Source organism: Periplaneta americana, chromosome 9, assembly GCF_040183065.1.
Source record: "Periplaneta americana isolate PAMFEO1 chromosome 9, P.americana_PAMFEO1_priV1, whole genome shotgun sequence".
NCBI lineage: Eukaryota > Metazoa > Arthropoda > Insecta > Blattodea > Blattidae > Periplaneta > Periplaneta americana.
This window is the reverse complement of record NC_091125.1, coordinates 71,869,121-71,887,739: the sequence shown is the minus strand read 5'-3', so window position 1 is coordinate 71,887,739 and position 18,619 is coordinate 71,869,121. Positions and strand designations below refer to the sequence as shown.

The 18,619-nt window shown below is 34.3% G+C and overlaps 2 protein-coding genes across 2 annotated transcripts in view; one reads left to right on the top strand and one right to left on the bottom strand.

Annotated features, from left to right (window-relative positions):
- The window catches only part of LOC138706073 (uncharacterized), a 62,729-nt gene extending 52,675 nt beyond the window's left edge, over positions 1 to 10,054 (top strand). The window contains exon 5 of the mRNA XM_069834993.1: positions 9,917 to 10,054. The gene's annotated coding sequence lies outside the window, so the exon portion shown is untranslated. The remainder of the gene's footprint in view (positions 1 to 9,916) is intronic.
- The window catches only part of LOC138706072 (tetratricopeptide repeat protein 39C-like), a 23,043-nt gene continuing 5,637 nt past the window's right edge, over positions 1,214 to 18,619 (bottom strand). Inside the window, exons 6-10 of the mRNA XM_069834992.1 lie at positions 14,564 to 14,732; positions 10,835 to 11,033; positions 9,907 to 10,161; positions 8,510 to 8,751; positions 1,214 to 5,955 (exon numbers count right to left, since the gene is read on the bottom strand). Coding sequence (XP_069691093.1) covers positions 5,842 to 5,955; positions 8,510 to 8,751; positions 9,907 to 10,161; positions 10,835 to 11,033; positions 14,564 to 14,732 — 979 coding nt within the window. The 3' untranslated portion in view covers positions 1,214 to 5,841. The remainder of the gene's footprint in view (positions 5,956 to 8,509; positions 8,752 to 9,906; positions 10,162 to 10,834; positions 11,034 to 14,563; positions 14,733 to 18,619) is intronic.

Sequence of the window (18,619 nt, the reverse complement as noted above, 5' to 3'; positions counted from 1 at the left end):
TCACCAGTAATGGAGATCAAAATTTGACCGATTTGAAATACCAGAACTTTAGCATCATGACTCCAAGGACCGAAGGTCTCCACAACAAAGGGGATAAAGATATAATTGTCTAAAAGATGAGCATATTTATTGATTTTTTCCTTCACGCCAGGATGAATATATGCATACGTACATAATTATACAGGATATAAAAAAGTATGGAATATTGCTAATAACTTCTTAAATTTTAATTAAAAAAAAAGTTTTATACAACAGCTGTTGGAGATAAACCATACAATATGATACCAGTGTTCGAAAAAGGTTAGTTAACTTAATTTTTTTAAATAGCATCCTAAATTAAAATTTACATATTTCGAATCTCCATTAAATTTTACGTATGAATGTGTAGAAATTTTATCCATTCACCTATTTCATATCTTTTGACTAGGCCTATTTATTAAACTTGTTTTATGGACTTCAAACTTGAGACAAATAAGCATGTAAAATCATGTTGAGTAAACCATAAAACTGAACAAAACACTATTACTAACAATTCTACAACAGATGCTCAAAATGAGAACCATTCACAGCCAAACAATGTCCCATTCTATCACGAAAGCAATCCATTGTCTTTCTCAGTTACATGACAGGTCTGTTCCATTTCATATCTACAATCATGTAGAGTAGGCCATGAAATTAAACAAAACACTAACATTAATCAACAATGAACAGTTTTCATTAGTTTTATGACCTACTCAACATGATTTTACATACCGTACTTATTTGTCTCAAGTTTGAAGTCCATGAAATAAGTTTAATAAATAGTTAAAAGACATGAAATGAGTGAATGGGTAAAATTTCTATACATTCATACGTATAATTTAATGGAGCTTCGGAATATGTAAATTTTAATATAGGATGCCATTTAAAAACAATAAAGTTTACTGTTACACCCTGTATGTCTGAATAACTAACTTTTTTCGAACACAGGTATCATATTGTACAGTTTATCTCCAACAGGTTCTGTATAAAACTTTTTTTTTGTGAAATGAAAATTTAGGAAGTTATGAATAATATTCCATACTTTTTGAACACTCTAGCTCAACCAGGGCTCGAAATGGAGTTTTTACGAACTAGAATATACTGTTACTTTCGTGGACACAGTGGTGTTGATGACAAAGACTGAATTAATGACCAGTAAAATGGTGTGAAATATTACCACTAAATATTTATAATTATAAATAAATTTCTAAATTATAGACATCAGCTCAAAGAATTTTGAGTGACCACAAGGGTCCTGAATACAATAAACATGTATAATAATGTGATGTGATACGTTAAAGAAAAAAGAAAGTTAATTGTTGAAGGCAAATATAAGTTGATTAATTGAAATAGAGATGATGATGTAATATTTGAAGAGAATCCTTGATAATATTTATAAGAATAGACATTACAGAATCAAAAGGAATGTGAAGTTCCTTAAGATAATTCCATGTGAATTTTGTGATTGAACCTCTACTGCCAAACAGCAAACCAATGACGGACCATTGTTTAAGAGGGACGTTGTACTTTTGAGAAAGATACGGCAGACAAGGTTCATATATGGACTTCTTCTCAATATCAACCTCGGTGGCCTGATTTAGGTTTCTTTCGAAACGGATAGTAGGGTCAAGAACAAGAGCCCGTTTTAAGCGTCCGTTGATAGCAATAATGTCTGCCCGTCTAAAAGAACCATCTGATGATACACAATGTACTTCCTCATGAATTTCCCAATTTAAAGTTTTTAACGATATCGCCAAAGCATGTCGTACACGATGATGTCTAGCATTGATCAGCAGCTCGCCTTTGGGGCATTGTCCAAGCACGTGTCCAAGTGTTTCAAGCTCGCTACAGTCTGGATGACGGCAGCGGTTTCCGATACATGTTTTTGGAAATTTTCATCCCTTTGTTATATTTTACACAGATGGAAACCGCGAATGGCAGTCACTTCATTCAGCTGAAAAAAAAAATGAAATGCACACATCTTTAATAATAATTTGCTACCAGCGAAACAGAATGATTTCTGGCCCTACACCTACGACTGTAACTTAAGTTTCGCAAAGTCTTTCAAAAGGATAATCAATTCGCAGTTTGAACAATAAGAAATTCGATTCGCTTCCTAGCAGTGACTTATGACATGACGATCATTAGTTCGATATGAAGTGATGAATTATTGCTGAGTCCCGATCCTTTTAATTTCATTAAAGTCGCTCTGTTATTCAGAATCTCAATGAGATTCAATGCAGAGTCAAACATATCATAGGCATGCCAGGAGTATTGTAAATTTTCGAGAACTTACAAGAATGCTAATATACAATAAAGCAGTACTGACAGTGTCGACAGTGTTGTCAGCATTTTTAACAATTTAATTCACACTTACTGAAAAATGTATTGAAATATCATATGTAATTATTACCAAATTAAAACGAACAGGTATGGACAATAACCATTTCTTACGAGACAGAGCGGAAAGATTCTTAAAATTCACAAACCGGAATCTGGCATTCTGGGTTCACTCCAGTCCATTTCGAGCCTCAATTTCAAGAGTGATTTTCAAACTGTGAGTTAGGCGCTACTGATTCCATGCCACTCGATTATTCCTTTCAGTGCCAGAGTTGACATTATTCATAATTTCGTTTTTTTTTAATCTGAAAATCAGCTTGAGTGAAACTGTGTAGTGAAGGACTTAGAATTTTTTCAATTTATCTGTCAGCAAAAATATAGTGAGTGTAGTAGTTTTTCTAAGTATATGTAAAAAATAACTTGTCATTTTTCATGCATGCTTCTGTATATACAATAAAGGTAAGGTATCTCCTTTGTATGTCATGAAGGCGTATGGCACGTATGGAGCTTCATGTTTTCGTGACTTCGGCACTAGACTGAGATGATATGGTCGACACCACTGGGAATTCTCGACTGGGAAGCTGAGCGAACCTAGGGCTGTTCTGGAAATTTTTGTAATCAGGAAAATCCCACCACCAACGAGGATTGAACTCGGACCTTGCAGTTTGTAGCCAGTTGCTTTACCAACTCTGTTGTTGTTCCATTGGGTTGTGCATGACCCCTGGTGATCCTAGGATACACTCCACAGATTTTGATGCCAGTCTGATTTTATTCCTCGTTCTGCCTTCTGTAGTTTACTGATGCATTATGTAAGCTGTCACCACTGCTTTCTCTCTTATGCCACATTATTTAGTGTTTTCATATGTAAGCCCAGGGTCTTGTAGATTTCGTAAAACCACCTCATTCATCTTCCTCCTGGTTCTCCTCTTCCCTCGGCTTAACCTAAGAACTCTTTTCTTGTCATCAGGTGGCCAAAATATTGCAGCTTCTGCATCGTAACTATTGCCTCTAGGGATAACTTTGGTTCTATTACTTTCAAAATAGATCTGTTTGTTCTTTTTTCTACCAGGATACTTTCAGAAGTCTACTCCAGAAAATGAAGTGTTGTCGGAGACTCAAACCTTGAGCTAGTACTATTGACTTTTTTCATAGACTCGTGCCATAACGATCTATGCTACTGAGGCCTCCATATACACTGCTGGCACTAAAAGGCACTGTACTGTAACTGTATTGATTTTTGTATTAAGTGTATTTTTAATTTATTTTCTTTTGTTGTACAGATAATCATTTAGTACAAGCTTACATAAAATAACGAGTAATGACAGTTTTTCAGCTTATAGTGGCCATTTTAATCCAAAAATCATAAGGTATTGGATCTTTACAAAATATTTTTGTGTCCTACTTATGTAATTAATTATATTATTGACAAATTTACATAAATTAGCTATATGTATGTTGTACCGGTAATTATTTCTAAACTAGTTTTCTGTTTATGAATACCTGCATTTAAAAATGACGTGAATGTTCAAATGTTTGGCAAGTGAAGCCAATCTTATAACAGTGAGGCACTCTTCACAACAGTGACAACTTGGTGTAATCTGGGACTACTGGAGTCTGATAAAATTCGCAATGCAAAATAGAAATTATGTATGTAATATATTCTATGGAATATACTGGTACCAGCAATTATTTCTCCGAAACATATGGGTCTGAGAACAGACTGGAAAGCTCATTTCATTTAACTCTTCACCTTAAGCAAGAAACAAACAAGGAAATAAAAGATCGTTGGGATCGATTTTGAGTTTATCGTCATTTTGAGGTTTTGATTTCAAAGAGATCTATTAATTTTTTACTAAAATTATTATATTTTATGTGCTTCATTTCCCGATGAATTGCTTCATAGATAGTGAATATGAATTAAAATTCGTCCAGTAGTTCAGAAGAAATTGCTATACACAAACAAATGGATGGACGGACAGAAGGCATGTCCAAAACTTATTTTTCGTCATCAGGAATGCTGAAAACGTGTATTTCCGCGAAAATCTCGATAGCGATTTTTTGCAGCATTACAATACTTTGTCTGATCATAAAGTAAAATATAAAATTGGCCATCTTTTGAATCTCGATAAATTAATATGCCAGTAATTCTATTCTGATGTAGACCTACTGTATATTATTATATACCAGTATTGTTACAAAATCAATGTTACATACTTAAAACATCACGAATATTAGTTCATTTACTTTTGCTATTAAAACAATGAAATTGTAGCAAGAGTTAGCATTCTTGTTATTGATTAAAAATGTAGGTGAATGATTGGATGGAATAGTAATTCTCGGAAGTTTAAGTAAAATTACACTAATTCGTACATTTTAAGCAATTGCAAGAATAAATAAATATCGATACCAAGTAATAACAATTTGGAAATTACGTTCGGAAAATATTAGAACGTCCAGACCTAATTCTTTCACCGGAAAAAAAGAATGCATTATTCTTTTATTATAGTTCATGACAAATTAAACTTAACAAGGTGGCGGAAAACAGAAAACAAATCGGAATTCAACAAGTTACACGAATTAATGAAAATATGCATATCATATATTTAACTTAGACTTTCCTTATTAAAAAAGTTATGATTGTTACTTTGTTCTTTTGCATTCAAGATTTGCTGGAAAATTTATTATATTCATTTTCAGGCAAAACAGTAAACATAATTTCGTTAAATATACATTGACTGTTGTCCAAAATTGAAATTTGTTCTTGCCCTTACGTGTGCCCAATATAATAAAGAAATGTCAAATTGTTATTTTTTTCTGTCTAGATTCTTTTGAAAAGTTCCCAGATCTTATATAATTCATAGAATTTAACTAGATATTTACAGACATTGTTTCCAACAAAAATGGAATGGTTGTGAACTTTTCCCATCAAAGTACCGGTAATTAATGCATAGCCATAAATTGTATAAAGCGGAATATGTGAACAAGATTTTTCATTTATGGATTTGGTTAAATGTAATTTGATAATTAAACTTCCTAATGTCAGTACAGACTATAATTAAACTGTTAGTATAAAATTATGCAGTCTCGATGTAAAGATAGATGTGGAGACTACGCAAAGTAGAAGCATTCATAACGACAGTCTGCTGCTGATACTCTATAAGCAACTTTTTTTTATAATGAAGGATTAGAAAGGAAATGGGAAGACGTTTCATATATGCAATCAGTGTATTCACTCAATAGACTTCACGAACATTCAATCATAATTTTAAAACTGCGTTTGATTCTGTTGTTTGTGCTTCATAGACTTATGATTTCCATCATTTGCTGGACGACTTTGTACCAAAACCCTTGACAATAAAAATGAGTGTAACATTGCACGGTGGCAAAAAGACAACGTCTTGAAAACATTACATTGCTACGACCTGAAGTAAATGAACCTGAAAACGATGACATTCAAAGTGGTGATTGAGGGCACTAGAGTTATCCGATGTTCCTCAGTGCAGCGTGAATGCGAACATTTAGGCGGTTTTCAAAATCGTAACCTTTGTAATTGCTCTGAGCTTGCAGTAGTAATGCCTTACCCTCCTCCACCATCTGAAAAGATGAAAAATAGCATTTAGAATATTTTCCATGCTCTGTCTTGCATTTATGAGGTACAGTTTACTGAAGAAAATAATTATCTCATTGAAATGAATACACAAAACAGGAGGTTTGTCAAATTATTTCTGATCACTTTCTTTTACCAAATCATGAAATTTCTATTGAGTGTATTCCCTGCCTGCTCCAAACCTTACTCCAATAATATGCAACCATTAAGAATAGCACCCTCCTTAGTTTATATGCTTTAAATCCTTGGCCGAAACCTCAGTCATAGACTTAACAATGCGGTCAACAATGTAAGGACTCCAAAACCTTGTCTAGTAACTGACATGAGGTGCTGCAAGTAAACCATCTTATATCATATGCGTTTTTAGGTTTTCAAGTTGACTGTGATCAGAATTAGACTTTTAAGTATTCCACTTGTCCTGGATCTTGACATCCAAAAAACTTAAATTTAACAATGTGACCAACAATGTAAGGACTTCAGAGCCTTGTCTAGTAACTGGCATGAGGCAAGTAAATCATCTTATATCATATGCGTTTTTAGGCTTTCAAGTTGACTGTGATCAGAATTAGACTTTTAAGTATTCCACTTTGTCCTGGATCTTGACATCCAAAAAACTTAAATTTAACAATGTGACCAACAATGTAAGGACTTCAGAGCCTTGTCTAGTAACTGGCATGAGGCAAGTAAATCATCTTATATCATATGCGTTTTTAGGCTTTCAAGTTGACTGTGATCAGAATTAGACTTTTAAGTATTCCACTTTGTCCTGGATCTTGACATCCAAAAAACTTAAATTTAACAATGTGACCAACAATGTAAGGACTTCAGAGCCTTGTCTAGTAACTGGCATGAGGCAAGTAAATCATCTTATATCATATGCGTTTTTAGGCTTTCAAGTTGACTGTGATCAGAATTACACTGAGAGGTCCTGAGTTCGATTCTGGTGCCGGAACGAATTTTTCTTCAATAATAGGTATAAACTTTTAAGTATTCCAACATGTCCTGGAACTACACATTTCCAACATTTTGTCAATACATACAGGTTCCATCATCAGGGAAGATAGGTAAGACCAGAGGGATTGCCTCCTCTGTTGGTCTCGTTGCATTTGGCTTAGTCCGGATTAATCTTTTTTTATTAGTTTATTTTATGATGCTTTATCAACTGCGATGGTTATCTAGCATCTGAGTGAAATGAAGGTGATAATGCCAGCGATATGAGTCCAGGGAGCAGTGCCGAAAGTTACTCATCGTTATTGCTCTTAATGGGCTGTTTCCATTCTTATAATAGGTATCACAACATAGGCCAATTTCTTGAGTGGCTCCTTCCCATTACACATGATGTTCAAAAATTGAGAAATCGTAATAGAAATGGCTGACTTTCGAAATAATTTCATGTTTATGTTGTCTTCACCTGATAATTAATTACTTTTCACATTTTTAAGTACTGACATCAAATTTTCTGAGTGCTGTAGCATTAAAGAAGAAGTATTTTAATGCCATAAATGTTTATATAGTTTAACCATGAATTGTGGAAAATTATGTTATTCTAACAATCCTGCCAAATTGAAGACCTGTAATGCACTATCTGCAGAAGACACTGTAGCCCAGAAGTATTGGAGAGCACGAATGCTAATGGCTTCATTGCTAGATGCAAGGCATTGAAACAACAACAACAGCAGCAGCAGCGACAGCAACTGATATTTTCGTACCTCCCATTTAGCATTTAGGGCTATTGTTCTTTTAAGTAGTACTGGTATGTTATTTTTATCTTCTCCCTTTCCTGTACTAAGATAAGTTGTTGTTATTGTTGTTTTCTAATGCCAGGCGTTTGACAATAAAGTCATTTGACCTCTTGCACTCCAATATTTTTCAAAGATATTATCATGGTCAGCCACTGAAGCACAGATTTTGAAGTGTTCCGAATCCATTTCTTGGTTTGAGTTGCACAATGGGCAGTTAGGGGACTGATATATTCCAATTCTATGCAGGCGTTTGGCCAAACAATCATGACCTGTTGCCAATCTAAATGCAGCTATAGATGATTTGCGTGGTAAATCGGGAATTTTTTTTTTATTTAAGTAGGTTATTTTACGACGCTGTATCAACATCTTAGGTTATTTAGCATCTGAATGAGATGAAGGTGATAATGCCGGTGAGATGAGTCCGGGATCCAGCACCAAAAGTTACCCAGCATTTGCTCAAATTGTGTTGAGGGAAAACCCTGGAAAAAACCTCAACCGGGTAACTTGCCCCGATCGGGATTCGAACCCAGGCCACCTGGTTTCGCGGCCAGACGTGCTAACCATTACTCCGCAGGTGTGGACTAAATCGGGAATTAACTGTGGATTATGATGCAGAGAGTTCCATTTTTCCCCTTGAGATTGTGTTATCAAATTTTGTTTGTTGAAGTCTAAGTATGTAGATTTAATAAATCTTTCCACAGAGTAATACGTAGATTTAGTAACAGGTCTGTAAGTAGCAGTGCTGCCCTTATTTGCTAAAGCATCCGCATCAGAAGACACATACGTATCAATGACTCACACTTTGATCCTTGCACAAGAGAGTGCCCAATTCGTAAAGAGCAAAGGCTGAGATGTGATGGTCTCCTGCACCTGGCACTAATCCTCCTTCACCATTTTCGCAGGGTTCTAGCTCTCCTCTCTTGGCAAGACATGTTCGAAAACTGGCTACTGCCTCATCGTGTAGTCCCAGACAGCACTGCGCTGCCCCCATCACAAGGTGGCGAAGACCTTCCATGGGCTCGTGTCCTGTGGACTGGCAGTCTGTAACATACACGAAGTTTGCAGATGAAGATATTTAATAGACCTACATACTCATTTAAAAAGAAAGCTATATCTTACTTGTGAGCTGTTTATTTGGTGGTCAATATTTCATATGAGTTATAATCACAGTTTAGCAAGAAGATTGTTAAGCAACAGAGACCAGCACATTGCTGAGTGCATGGGAATGAGATTGCAGACATACTTCCAAAAAATACAAAATAAATAGAAACCAACAATCAGAATCAAAAATACCATATACGCAAATAAAACATTCTGCAGATTAAAAAATAACCATTTAAAATAGCTGAAATTGCAAGAAATTCTAAATGGGAGAGACTTCTACTTCACTTGTTTTAAATATAAATGCGTGATTATCGTTTATAAACTGTTCCAAAATGTTGACTTTGCACCGAATATTATTTTATTGAATGACATTTACGTACACTAGAAATACTAATGTTCCAAATTGTGTGAAAATGAAAGCAGAACATACTAATACCAGCACTGACTGACAAACATTATTTTAATAACCAGAGCGAATATCAGAATATTAACATGAAATAAGCCTTAGGGCAGAGTAATGTGGTGATAGTGGATTTTTTTCTACTTGTGACTTTTATTTTTTACACACAGATATATGTAATTTCTTCTTCTTCTTCTTCTTCTTCTTCTTCTTCTTCTTCTTCTGTTCCCATGCCATAATTCCAAAAATTCCAATTTGTCCCATGGGTTATATTTCAAAGGAACCCCATACAGTATCAGAAATAAGATACAGCACAGTAGTTTATCAGTCTTTCCCTTCTACTGAACTTCTTGTACTTTGTATAAACCATAAAAAGTTCTACCTAATACTTTTTCCATTATAATCATCGTAATATCTCACTATTTTTAACTGAACTCTGCAATTACTAAAGCATAGTACAAGAAAATCATTGTACAGTGCACTTACTGGTACTGTAAATGCTAATGGTGAAAAAGCTTGAAAATTTAAATTTGAATATCTTCTTATTGATAGTAGCTTAATAAATTTGAAGCAGCATATTTTAATAATCTTAGAGAGTCATTAAATGTAACAAATTTTGTCCAAACTAGGGGCAGCATTTCCAGTACAGTCTGTTAATCCAAGTAAGCTAGCTAGCTATTGGCCATATCTACCTTCCAACAGGTTGTTGATATGCTGGACACTGCATGATGGTAGAGCATTCCACAGAAAGAGCAACTCGAAGGCAAGGAGTCTGCAGTATGCCTGGTCGAAATGCTGGCTGTCCCGTTCAACAGAAAAGCGATTGGTTCTTCTCAAGATGAAGCTTTCCAGTTGTGTACTGCGCTGCTGTGATGCAGCCGACAGCCCAGGCACTTCCTGTGTCAACCTGATTGCTTCGTCCAGGTTCCCAGACGCCCCTGTGCAAACTGCAGGTGAGAATTAAAACGAGAATAGACAACATAATTAATGTTTATTTGGAATTTTTGTTTTTACGGACATGTAATTAAGTTCTCCCAAATCGTGTTGAGTTTGAACCAAATAATAGCAAAATACCAGATTTTCGATTAAGGTAGGATTTACCCAGGTGATGTTACATACACAGAAATTCCATTCTTTCATGACTCCTGAACTATTGAGAACATCTGAATTCTTCTTGAGGAAGTAAATGTAAAAGCCAGTTTTCTACATTTAGAACTTAATGATTTCTAAAGGTTATGTAGCTATATGACAGTATTGGTTCATTCAACACTACCGGTATTTCTTCTTTAAATAAAGAAGAAAAATATTATACAGCACATTTCGACTAACCTTCAAAGTTTTGATGTACTAGGGTAGTTATTGTCATTTCTTCATAATTTACAGTAATCTAATTTAGTAATCAAAACCAGATTTTTTCAACATAAAGTTCACCTCAACTATCTAAACTCAGTTCGAAATTTAGAATAGTTCACACTTCTATAATATGAAGTGTTCGTCGAAATCGAAGTTGAAGCAAATTGCATAGATTTAATGAGACTACAAAATTAATGTTACTGGTACCTCTGAAGTGTAGTTACAGAGTACTAACTGTGATGAATATTTTCCATAAAAATCACATACCTGCAGCCAGATAAGTGTAGAAGCTCTTTGACCATCTAGACCTGAGTTTTAGCTGCAAAAAGCACTGGTGTGCCTGCTTCCAGTCCAGTTGGATTAAGTGGCACCATCCTACCTCGTGAAGGCAGAGTAGTTGGATTTCCCTCTGCGGTGACTTTACCACAGCTGCTTGGTATGCCTCGAGCGCACCATCGATATTAGACTGCAGAAACAGGAAATGCAACCTACTTTTTGCTTAAAAATGTATATGTGAAGGAAGTTTTCTTGTGATGTATTATATTTAATCAATTAATTAGAACAATTTATTTTTATTTCGATAAAGTCGTAAACTTAACTGAGAAATTAAATCAGAATGTACACAAAGGAAGTCTGTGATTTTAAGACTTAATGTTAACCCCATTAAGTGAAATATTACATATTAGAATTCTGTTGTTTCGAAGGTATTCAGTACGGGTAGCTTAAAAATATTATAGTGATGATAAGGAAGAAACAATGTGCCATCATCTGGCCTTCCCACAAGATTTTGGTTAAAAATAACACTGCATTGGAATTAGAAGACGATTGTACTGTGGCTAGCGCGCAACAAAAGGCACGATGTGTCATTTGGTTGATAGAAAATAAATCAAATCAACAGTTCAGCAAAACTTTCGTTGTATGTGTGAGGATATTGCACCTGCATACAGGACTATTAAAAAGTGGATGAAACAATTTAGAGAAACAGGAGTGTTGTGAAAGGAAAGTCACTTGAAGGCCTGGAATATTATAAATAAAGTGTCACATTTCGTGTCTCTGCAGTTCAACAATACTGAGGAAGAAAAAGGATTGAAGTTTTCCCAAGAACACGGTGTTCCACCCATTACAGTAATTGTGTTCGTGTGACTTTAAACAATCGGCTTCCTGACGAGGTACATAGGGGGATGTGGACTGATTGTCTTCGTGAGACATAATAATTGCAACCATTAAGACCATTACACTGACATGCTGGTGCGGACTTGGCAAGAGATAGATTATTGCTTGAACGTTTACAGAACCACAAAGAGTGCAAACTTCGAAATCTACTGACCACTGAAAAATACAGTACTGTACTGAAAATATATTTTTTTCACTAGTCATTTAAGTGTAGCCTATCAGTAATCGCTTATTTCACATTTATTGAATTGTATATGAAATCTCAGAGTTCATTTGTGTACACCCTGTCTAATGAATTGAATTCGCATTGTTAATATGGTATATTGGTATAAGATAAATAAGAAATTTCTTGTGGTTCACTGCTTTAATTAAGCACTGAATAGAACTGAACATCAGACTGTGTTGTATAGTATTATAGTGAATTATGTATGAAAGGAATAATAAAATATTGAATTAATAACTTCTTATGGCATACAATATTAACTTACATAAATAATAAATTGAATAAATGGGGTTGCACATTGAAGACAGTTACTTTGTACGTACATAATCTACTTCGTGTGAATGACGAAATTAAAAAAAAAGTGGAAGTTAACTACATAGAAAAAAAATTGAAAGAAAAACATAAATCCGGGCTTCATATAAATTATGGGAAAACTGAATGTTTAATACAGATCAGTCTGAAGAATTTGAAAACGATAAGAATGTTATATTGATTGTAAATTATTTTAAATGATTCTTCTAAGACAGAAATAAAAAAAGTAAACAAAAAGAGTTAATGAAAACAAGAATAGTAGTAAATTGCATACCTAATTCAATTGTATCGAGTAGAAATGCGATGCACAAGAGGAATTTATTGGTGTGTAATTCATTAATAAGAAACTTCCTAACTAATAGAGCCGAAATATAGCCCCTGTCTTAACCAAGAATGTATTTTGTAGAAAAATAAAATAGTTCATTAACATTTAATTTATTTTTCTATAAAGTACTGGTAACATAAAAATCTTTTAAACAGTTATAAATAAAAAATTGCTACTAATAATGGAACAGAAACCAAGTTGTTGTTGAAGATTGATCTATGCCATTTTCCTTCTTCCAGTAGAGGTCTGGAAAGTCCTTCATGTGTTTGGTAGGATCCAGACGATTGCAGATCAAAAGGCGATCTTTATTCGTGATACCGGTAGCATTATTTTTACAGATGGTGCACAGACTAGATAATGAAAGTCCAATTTCATACAGATGTTCATTGACGCAATCATGTCATGTTTCCAGGCGTAATAGTTCTGTGATTGTCTTCCAGAGAAGTTTCTTAATGTTTTTCCCAATGTTTCAATATTTTGGTATCGGTACGGTACTTCTTTCCTTTAGAGATTGTTTTATGAAGGCTTGGCTTCCATCTCTTCTGATCTTGTGTTTATTGTTACGTTTTGATGAAGTGTTTCGGTAATGGTGCTGTATATTGGCCTGTTCATTACCTTCTATTCCACATGCGAGGGAATCCACTGCTTTGTTTTGCTAGCAGTTTGTAGGAGTGCCTGATATCTTGCAAGGTTTCTGTGTTTATGTTGTAGTTGTTTGTGGCTTCACTGGCTGCTTTGGAATCTACTGATAGTACTATTTTCTTTGTTATTTTTGGCTTCAGGATGATTCCTTTCAGTGCAGGAGCTAATGGTAGTAATTCAGCTTCATAACTAGCGACCCTAGGGCCAAGAGCGAGGTAGTGTGAGAATTGCTCACAATAAATGCCTGCTCGTACCTCATTTTTTGGATCTATCAGAGAGCCACCTGTATATATTCGTAGCTGATCTTCTTGTGGATATCTAGTATTCATTGTTTCCTAGGATATTTGAAGCTATTTATCTGTTGCGTTTGTGGAGATTTGGAGACTGTTCTGTTAGTGAGGTAGATATACTTATTTCCATATACAGCAATCAGTAGTATTCATTGGTGTAGGATCGGGAGTAATTTTATATTTCAGAGTGTGGTTCATCAGTAGTTCCTCTGTCTTAAAGAGAAACTAAGTACAAAATAATAAATATCAAACAGACCATCACAGTAGCCCCAGTTCAAATCTCACTCTACCCTGAATTTATAACTTGTGTTGGACAAGCCTTCGGTCCAGGCTCTGAGTACTCTGGTTCCCCTGTGACATCCCAACAGTCCGTCGTCATCATCATAATCATCCATTACGAGTCTAATGTAGACCACCACCTCTGGTGTACTCTAGATAGTGTCTGGCGAACTAAGTGGTCTACACTTTTCGGCACTAGTGACAACTATGAGGAACTCGTAGAGTCAGGGTGAATAATGGCAAAGTTAAGGGCCCTGGCAGTGGAAAAAATAAGTAAATAATAAATAAATACCAAACAGAAATTCAGAAATTATTTGTTACCTACAGAAAGTTGTTTATGTAAGGAACTCTGCAATGGTTTCAGGGTTAAAATGGAGTTTAAGAAATATTTTACTAGAAACAGAACAATAACAAGCAATATGATAACATTAGAATATAGGACAGTAATAATGTAAGTCGGTTACAAAATGGAAATCAAAGGGAAAAGAAAGCATAGTATATACTCCTGTCAATACGTGGGAAAGTTGAAGTATGAAAAGAAGCAATTTAAAGGATAAAGAATGTATGAACAAAAATTTCGAGAGATAGATAATAAAACTTGTGGAAATCTATAAACAGGATACGTTGACAAGTTCCTCATAAAAAAAGTAATATGGAGGAAGGAAAGAGGTAATATTTGTCCTTGGGAGGAAAGGGGTTGGAGACACCACCTAATTCACTCCCTGATGTTCTGTCTGAATGCAGTGACTAACCTTGAGCCTCTCAACGCGTCCTTTGAAAAAGAGGAACAATGCTGATTGTCCAAAATCATTCTGTGACTCGGTGATAAGGTGCTGCGCTGCCTCTACCCCTGCACGGACATTGGACCCATCCAGGGCGAAGAATGGACGGACTATTGTGTGGTACCACAAGAGAGCCAACCTGTCAAATTATCCATGAGTCAAAGAACAGCTTGTAGATTACGTGCCATTCATGACTAATGACTACAAGGATGAATTTGTGATGAACAAAAGTAGTGCTCTGTGTTTCTTGTCATTGTTCTAATTTTCCATTAGTAATAGTCACCTCAACAGTAACTCACCTAAGCAGTTCGGTTTTCAAAAGAATAAGTCCAATATTAGCCCTGGATAATCTGATCAAGTAAATCATTATAGCATTTGAAAATAAAAAATGTATCTCTTTAACACTATGTGATCTTACTAAAGCTTTTGATTGCATATTCCATGATTAATCTTAACATAGCTAAACAATGATTTCAATCAAATAAACTAATGCTAAATGAGGAAAAAACTCAGAAACTGATCTTAGATCTCTTCAACACATCAGATAATGGAACATTGTATGTTAAACTGTTAGGTTTTTATTTGGATTAACAATTATGATTTACATTAGTCAAGAATGAAATTTTCTTTGGGGCTATTAATTTAGTTGAATTTTTTTTATCTTCCAGAATCAGTAGCAAATGAAATAAGTATTTCAGTTGTACAATTAACATCTGAACTTTCTCTCAATTATGTTAATAATAATAGGCCTACATATGTGGCAGTGAGACAATTTCAAAGCCAAGCATGCAACATCGGACAGTATAAACATGTGCAATTCAATGACTGAAGAGACAAATGACTGTAACTGTATTGATCATGTAATTGTCTCATATTTTTCAGTAAAACGGTCAAAACGATATCGATAAAGTGCAATCATAATGTAACTTTCCTTTATATGTAACATTGTGATATTTACTTGAAGGAAAAGTAGGCCTACTAATATGAAGGCAAAACATGAGTGAAATTTGGATATCTGAAACTATTCACCCAATCATTTTGAAATTTTACCACATTCTTATAAATTACAATAAAAAACTGACGAAATCCGAAATCCCTAGGCTAAATAGTTTCTGAGTTATAAAATAATTTATATTTTTTTCTAATTATGTCACAAAAAATATTTCCCGTGTTATAATTTTTTTTAATGTGTTGACTTTCTGTGAAGACATTCCCCATAGATACAGTTTTCAAATTTGCTATCAATTTTTACGTACCTATCTTGATTAGTTTGTCACATAGAATTTGTCTGATTTTTCATAATCGATAAAAAATAATCATAAAATGTGCACTTCACTACCCTTTGCATCAAAACACAATAACTATTCTTTTTCCTCATACTTTTCTTCACTTGCAAATTTTTGTCTCAAAAGTACAACCCTTAAACTTGTTACATGATGCAAGATGCAGAATTAAAAAAAAACACACATTTGTTCAAAACTACTCTGCTCTGTATGTTCCCTCCTCAGACTTCTTCTTTTCTTCATTAGAAATTTTTATTATTTAAGACTTAAAAGAAAAAAATTGAACTTATATTTGGTCCAAATTTCACTCCTGGATGACCATAATACGACTTATGCCGTTCTTGCTCCAAAATTAGTATGAGAACTACTGTACACATAATGCTCTTGCAGACTGTGGCGGGCACATAAGCATAAACAAAATGATCAAGCAGCAAGGCAAATAGCATACCCAAGCATGCAACAACAAACCCAGTGTCCTTAATGCAGGGAAAGAAAATGTTCTGAAGAGGATACTAGAGTCCTTCATGGCAGTCAACCTGATGAAACATTTGGTCCCAATTTTTTTTTTCAAGAATTCGCACTACTTGATACCTACCACATTGTAAGAAAAATGTTTACATACTGATAATATGACATATATCATTTATCGAGGCTGTAATTGATTATGTAAATTTAATTTTGCATACAAAGCCAATGGCAGCAATAGTGATAGTGACAGTACCGGTACCAGGGTGATAGTGATAGTACCAGGATAGTGATGGTGTTGCTAATATTATTGTGTTTGTAAAACTACCGGTAACTGATAAAATCACATGCAAAACATATTGGAACAGGCACATTACGAATCATAGGATTAAAATAAAAGGTATGTGAAAAGACGAACATTATTGATTGACATCCTGTAACACTGACAAGCAACCTTCAGAATAAATACTTCTTTAAGATTAAAAAATATTTACTGTTAAAAATAATGTGACACCAATAGGTCATTATAATTGAAGAGTGTGAACAACGAAGGTTGTAGGAGCCATTTTTTTAAATGGTGGTCAGAACAGGTTGTATGTTTGAAGCCCAATAGCCGACAAAAGTTAAAGTTATACAGTATGTTGAAATTCAGAATGGAAGTAGTTAACATGTGCGATCACGTATGTCACAAGTAGTAAGTCCAATACTCATTTTCTAAACATAATATATTATATATACATGTATATTTAATCATATTCATTATAGTTTCATGATCCAGACCTGTATCAGTGTGTTTGATTTGTGGAAGAAGACCTGTCAAAGTTTTTGTGAATTGTGATCTCTCTGTATGATGCAATCAACAAGGAATTGAAACGGAGAAGGCACTATAACTGTTAATAATAGCAAGAAGAGAATGAAAGAAGAATACCAGTACCGGTATATGAATAAGAGTGGGAAAACAAAGCCTGCAAAACAGCCACCTTCACATGAAGTAACTTAGTTACTGGTACATATTGAATATGTAATTCTTAGGTACACATATCCTTTTGACAACATTAACACTGAATGGTAAATTTTGAAAACTGGTTAGTTATAATTAGAACCAAGACGCACATAATATGATTGTGGTTTTGTAAATTACCGGTACCGTATTTACAGTTATGATTCTTCAGCTTTTTTGTTATAGGTAAGTTGCAAATGCAATACAAATGCAGAGAAATTTATGTCCCCATTTGAAGAAACTCCTCAAAGACTTCCACACAGTTAATAGAATATTAGAACATTCATATCTAATGAATATGATTCAATTAGCTGCTGTGAAAAGACGTCACAATTAAGCTGTAATCGTGATTTCACTGTTCTTGAGAAAAGAAAGAGGGTTACAAAAGCTTATGTCCCAGACAATCTGCACAAGAAATTTAAAAATAATTCATCCTTTCGTTAAGTTCCAATGGCTTACCGGTACTTCTTTGACTTCCAGCATGCAGCTGATAATTTGATCATTATATCTTACTGCAGGTTACTGTAGCAAAGTAACACAAACGAAAGTTACAAAATATGACCTTCCATTTAGTTTTGTAAAACACATTCATGGCTTTAATGACTGGAAAAAAGTGAACATTATGAAAAGTGGAAAATCATTGAAAGATATAGATGGCCTAAAACTACAATATAAAGAAACAAGGCAGAAATTCTAGAGGCAAAAAAAGCTGATTTGAGAACAATGATATCTTTATAATAAGTACTGGAAACAAAATAGGCCTAATTATATTTTTTCCTCTAAATACAGATTTTATTATGTTTTCTTACTGTTGCCGTAACAATTTCTATTAATGATCATTAAATGCTTTATCTTTTAATATACCAGTAAATACAGTACATGACTGAGTAGGAGTTAACGTTTTGTACGAGAAAATAACAGCAGAGAGGAAAAAAAAAAGTACTGTACATACACTGTTTAAGGTAAACAGCCTTGACAATTACAACTATTGATGAAAAATGCTGTTTTAATTAACTTTTTCCGTTAATACACATTAACTTGATGGTTTCACAAACTCATGTGTGACTTATAATGATGATACCCTGCATTTTGGTTTTGATTTAGAGAGAGAAAAATGTTTTTTGTCTCTGCTCAAAGATTTTGTTTTGTGTAGCCTACTTACAACCTTTGTTGTTTACACTCTTCAATTATTGCATGGTTATAGGTGCCCAGAGAAAATTCTTAATATTTAATCAAACATTTAGAAAAGAAGTATAAATTGAGAACTGCACATCAAGT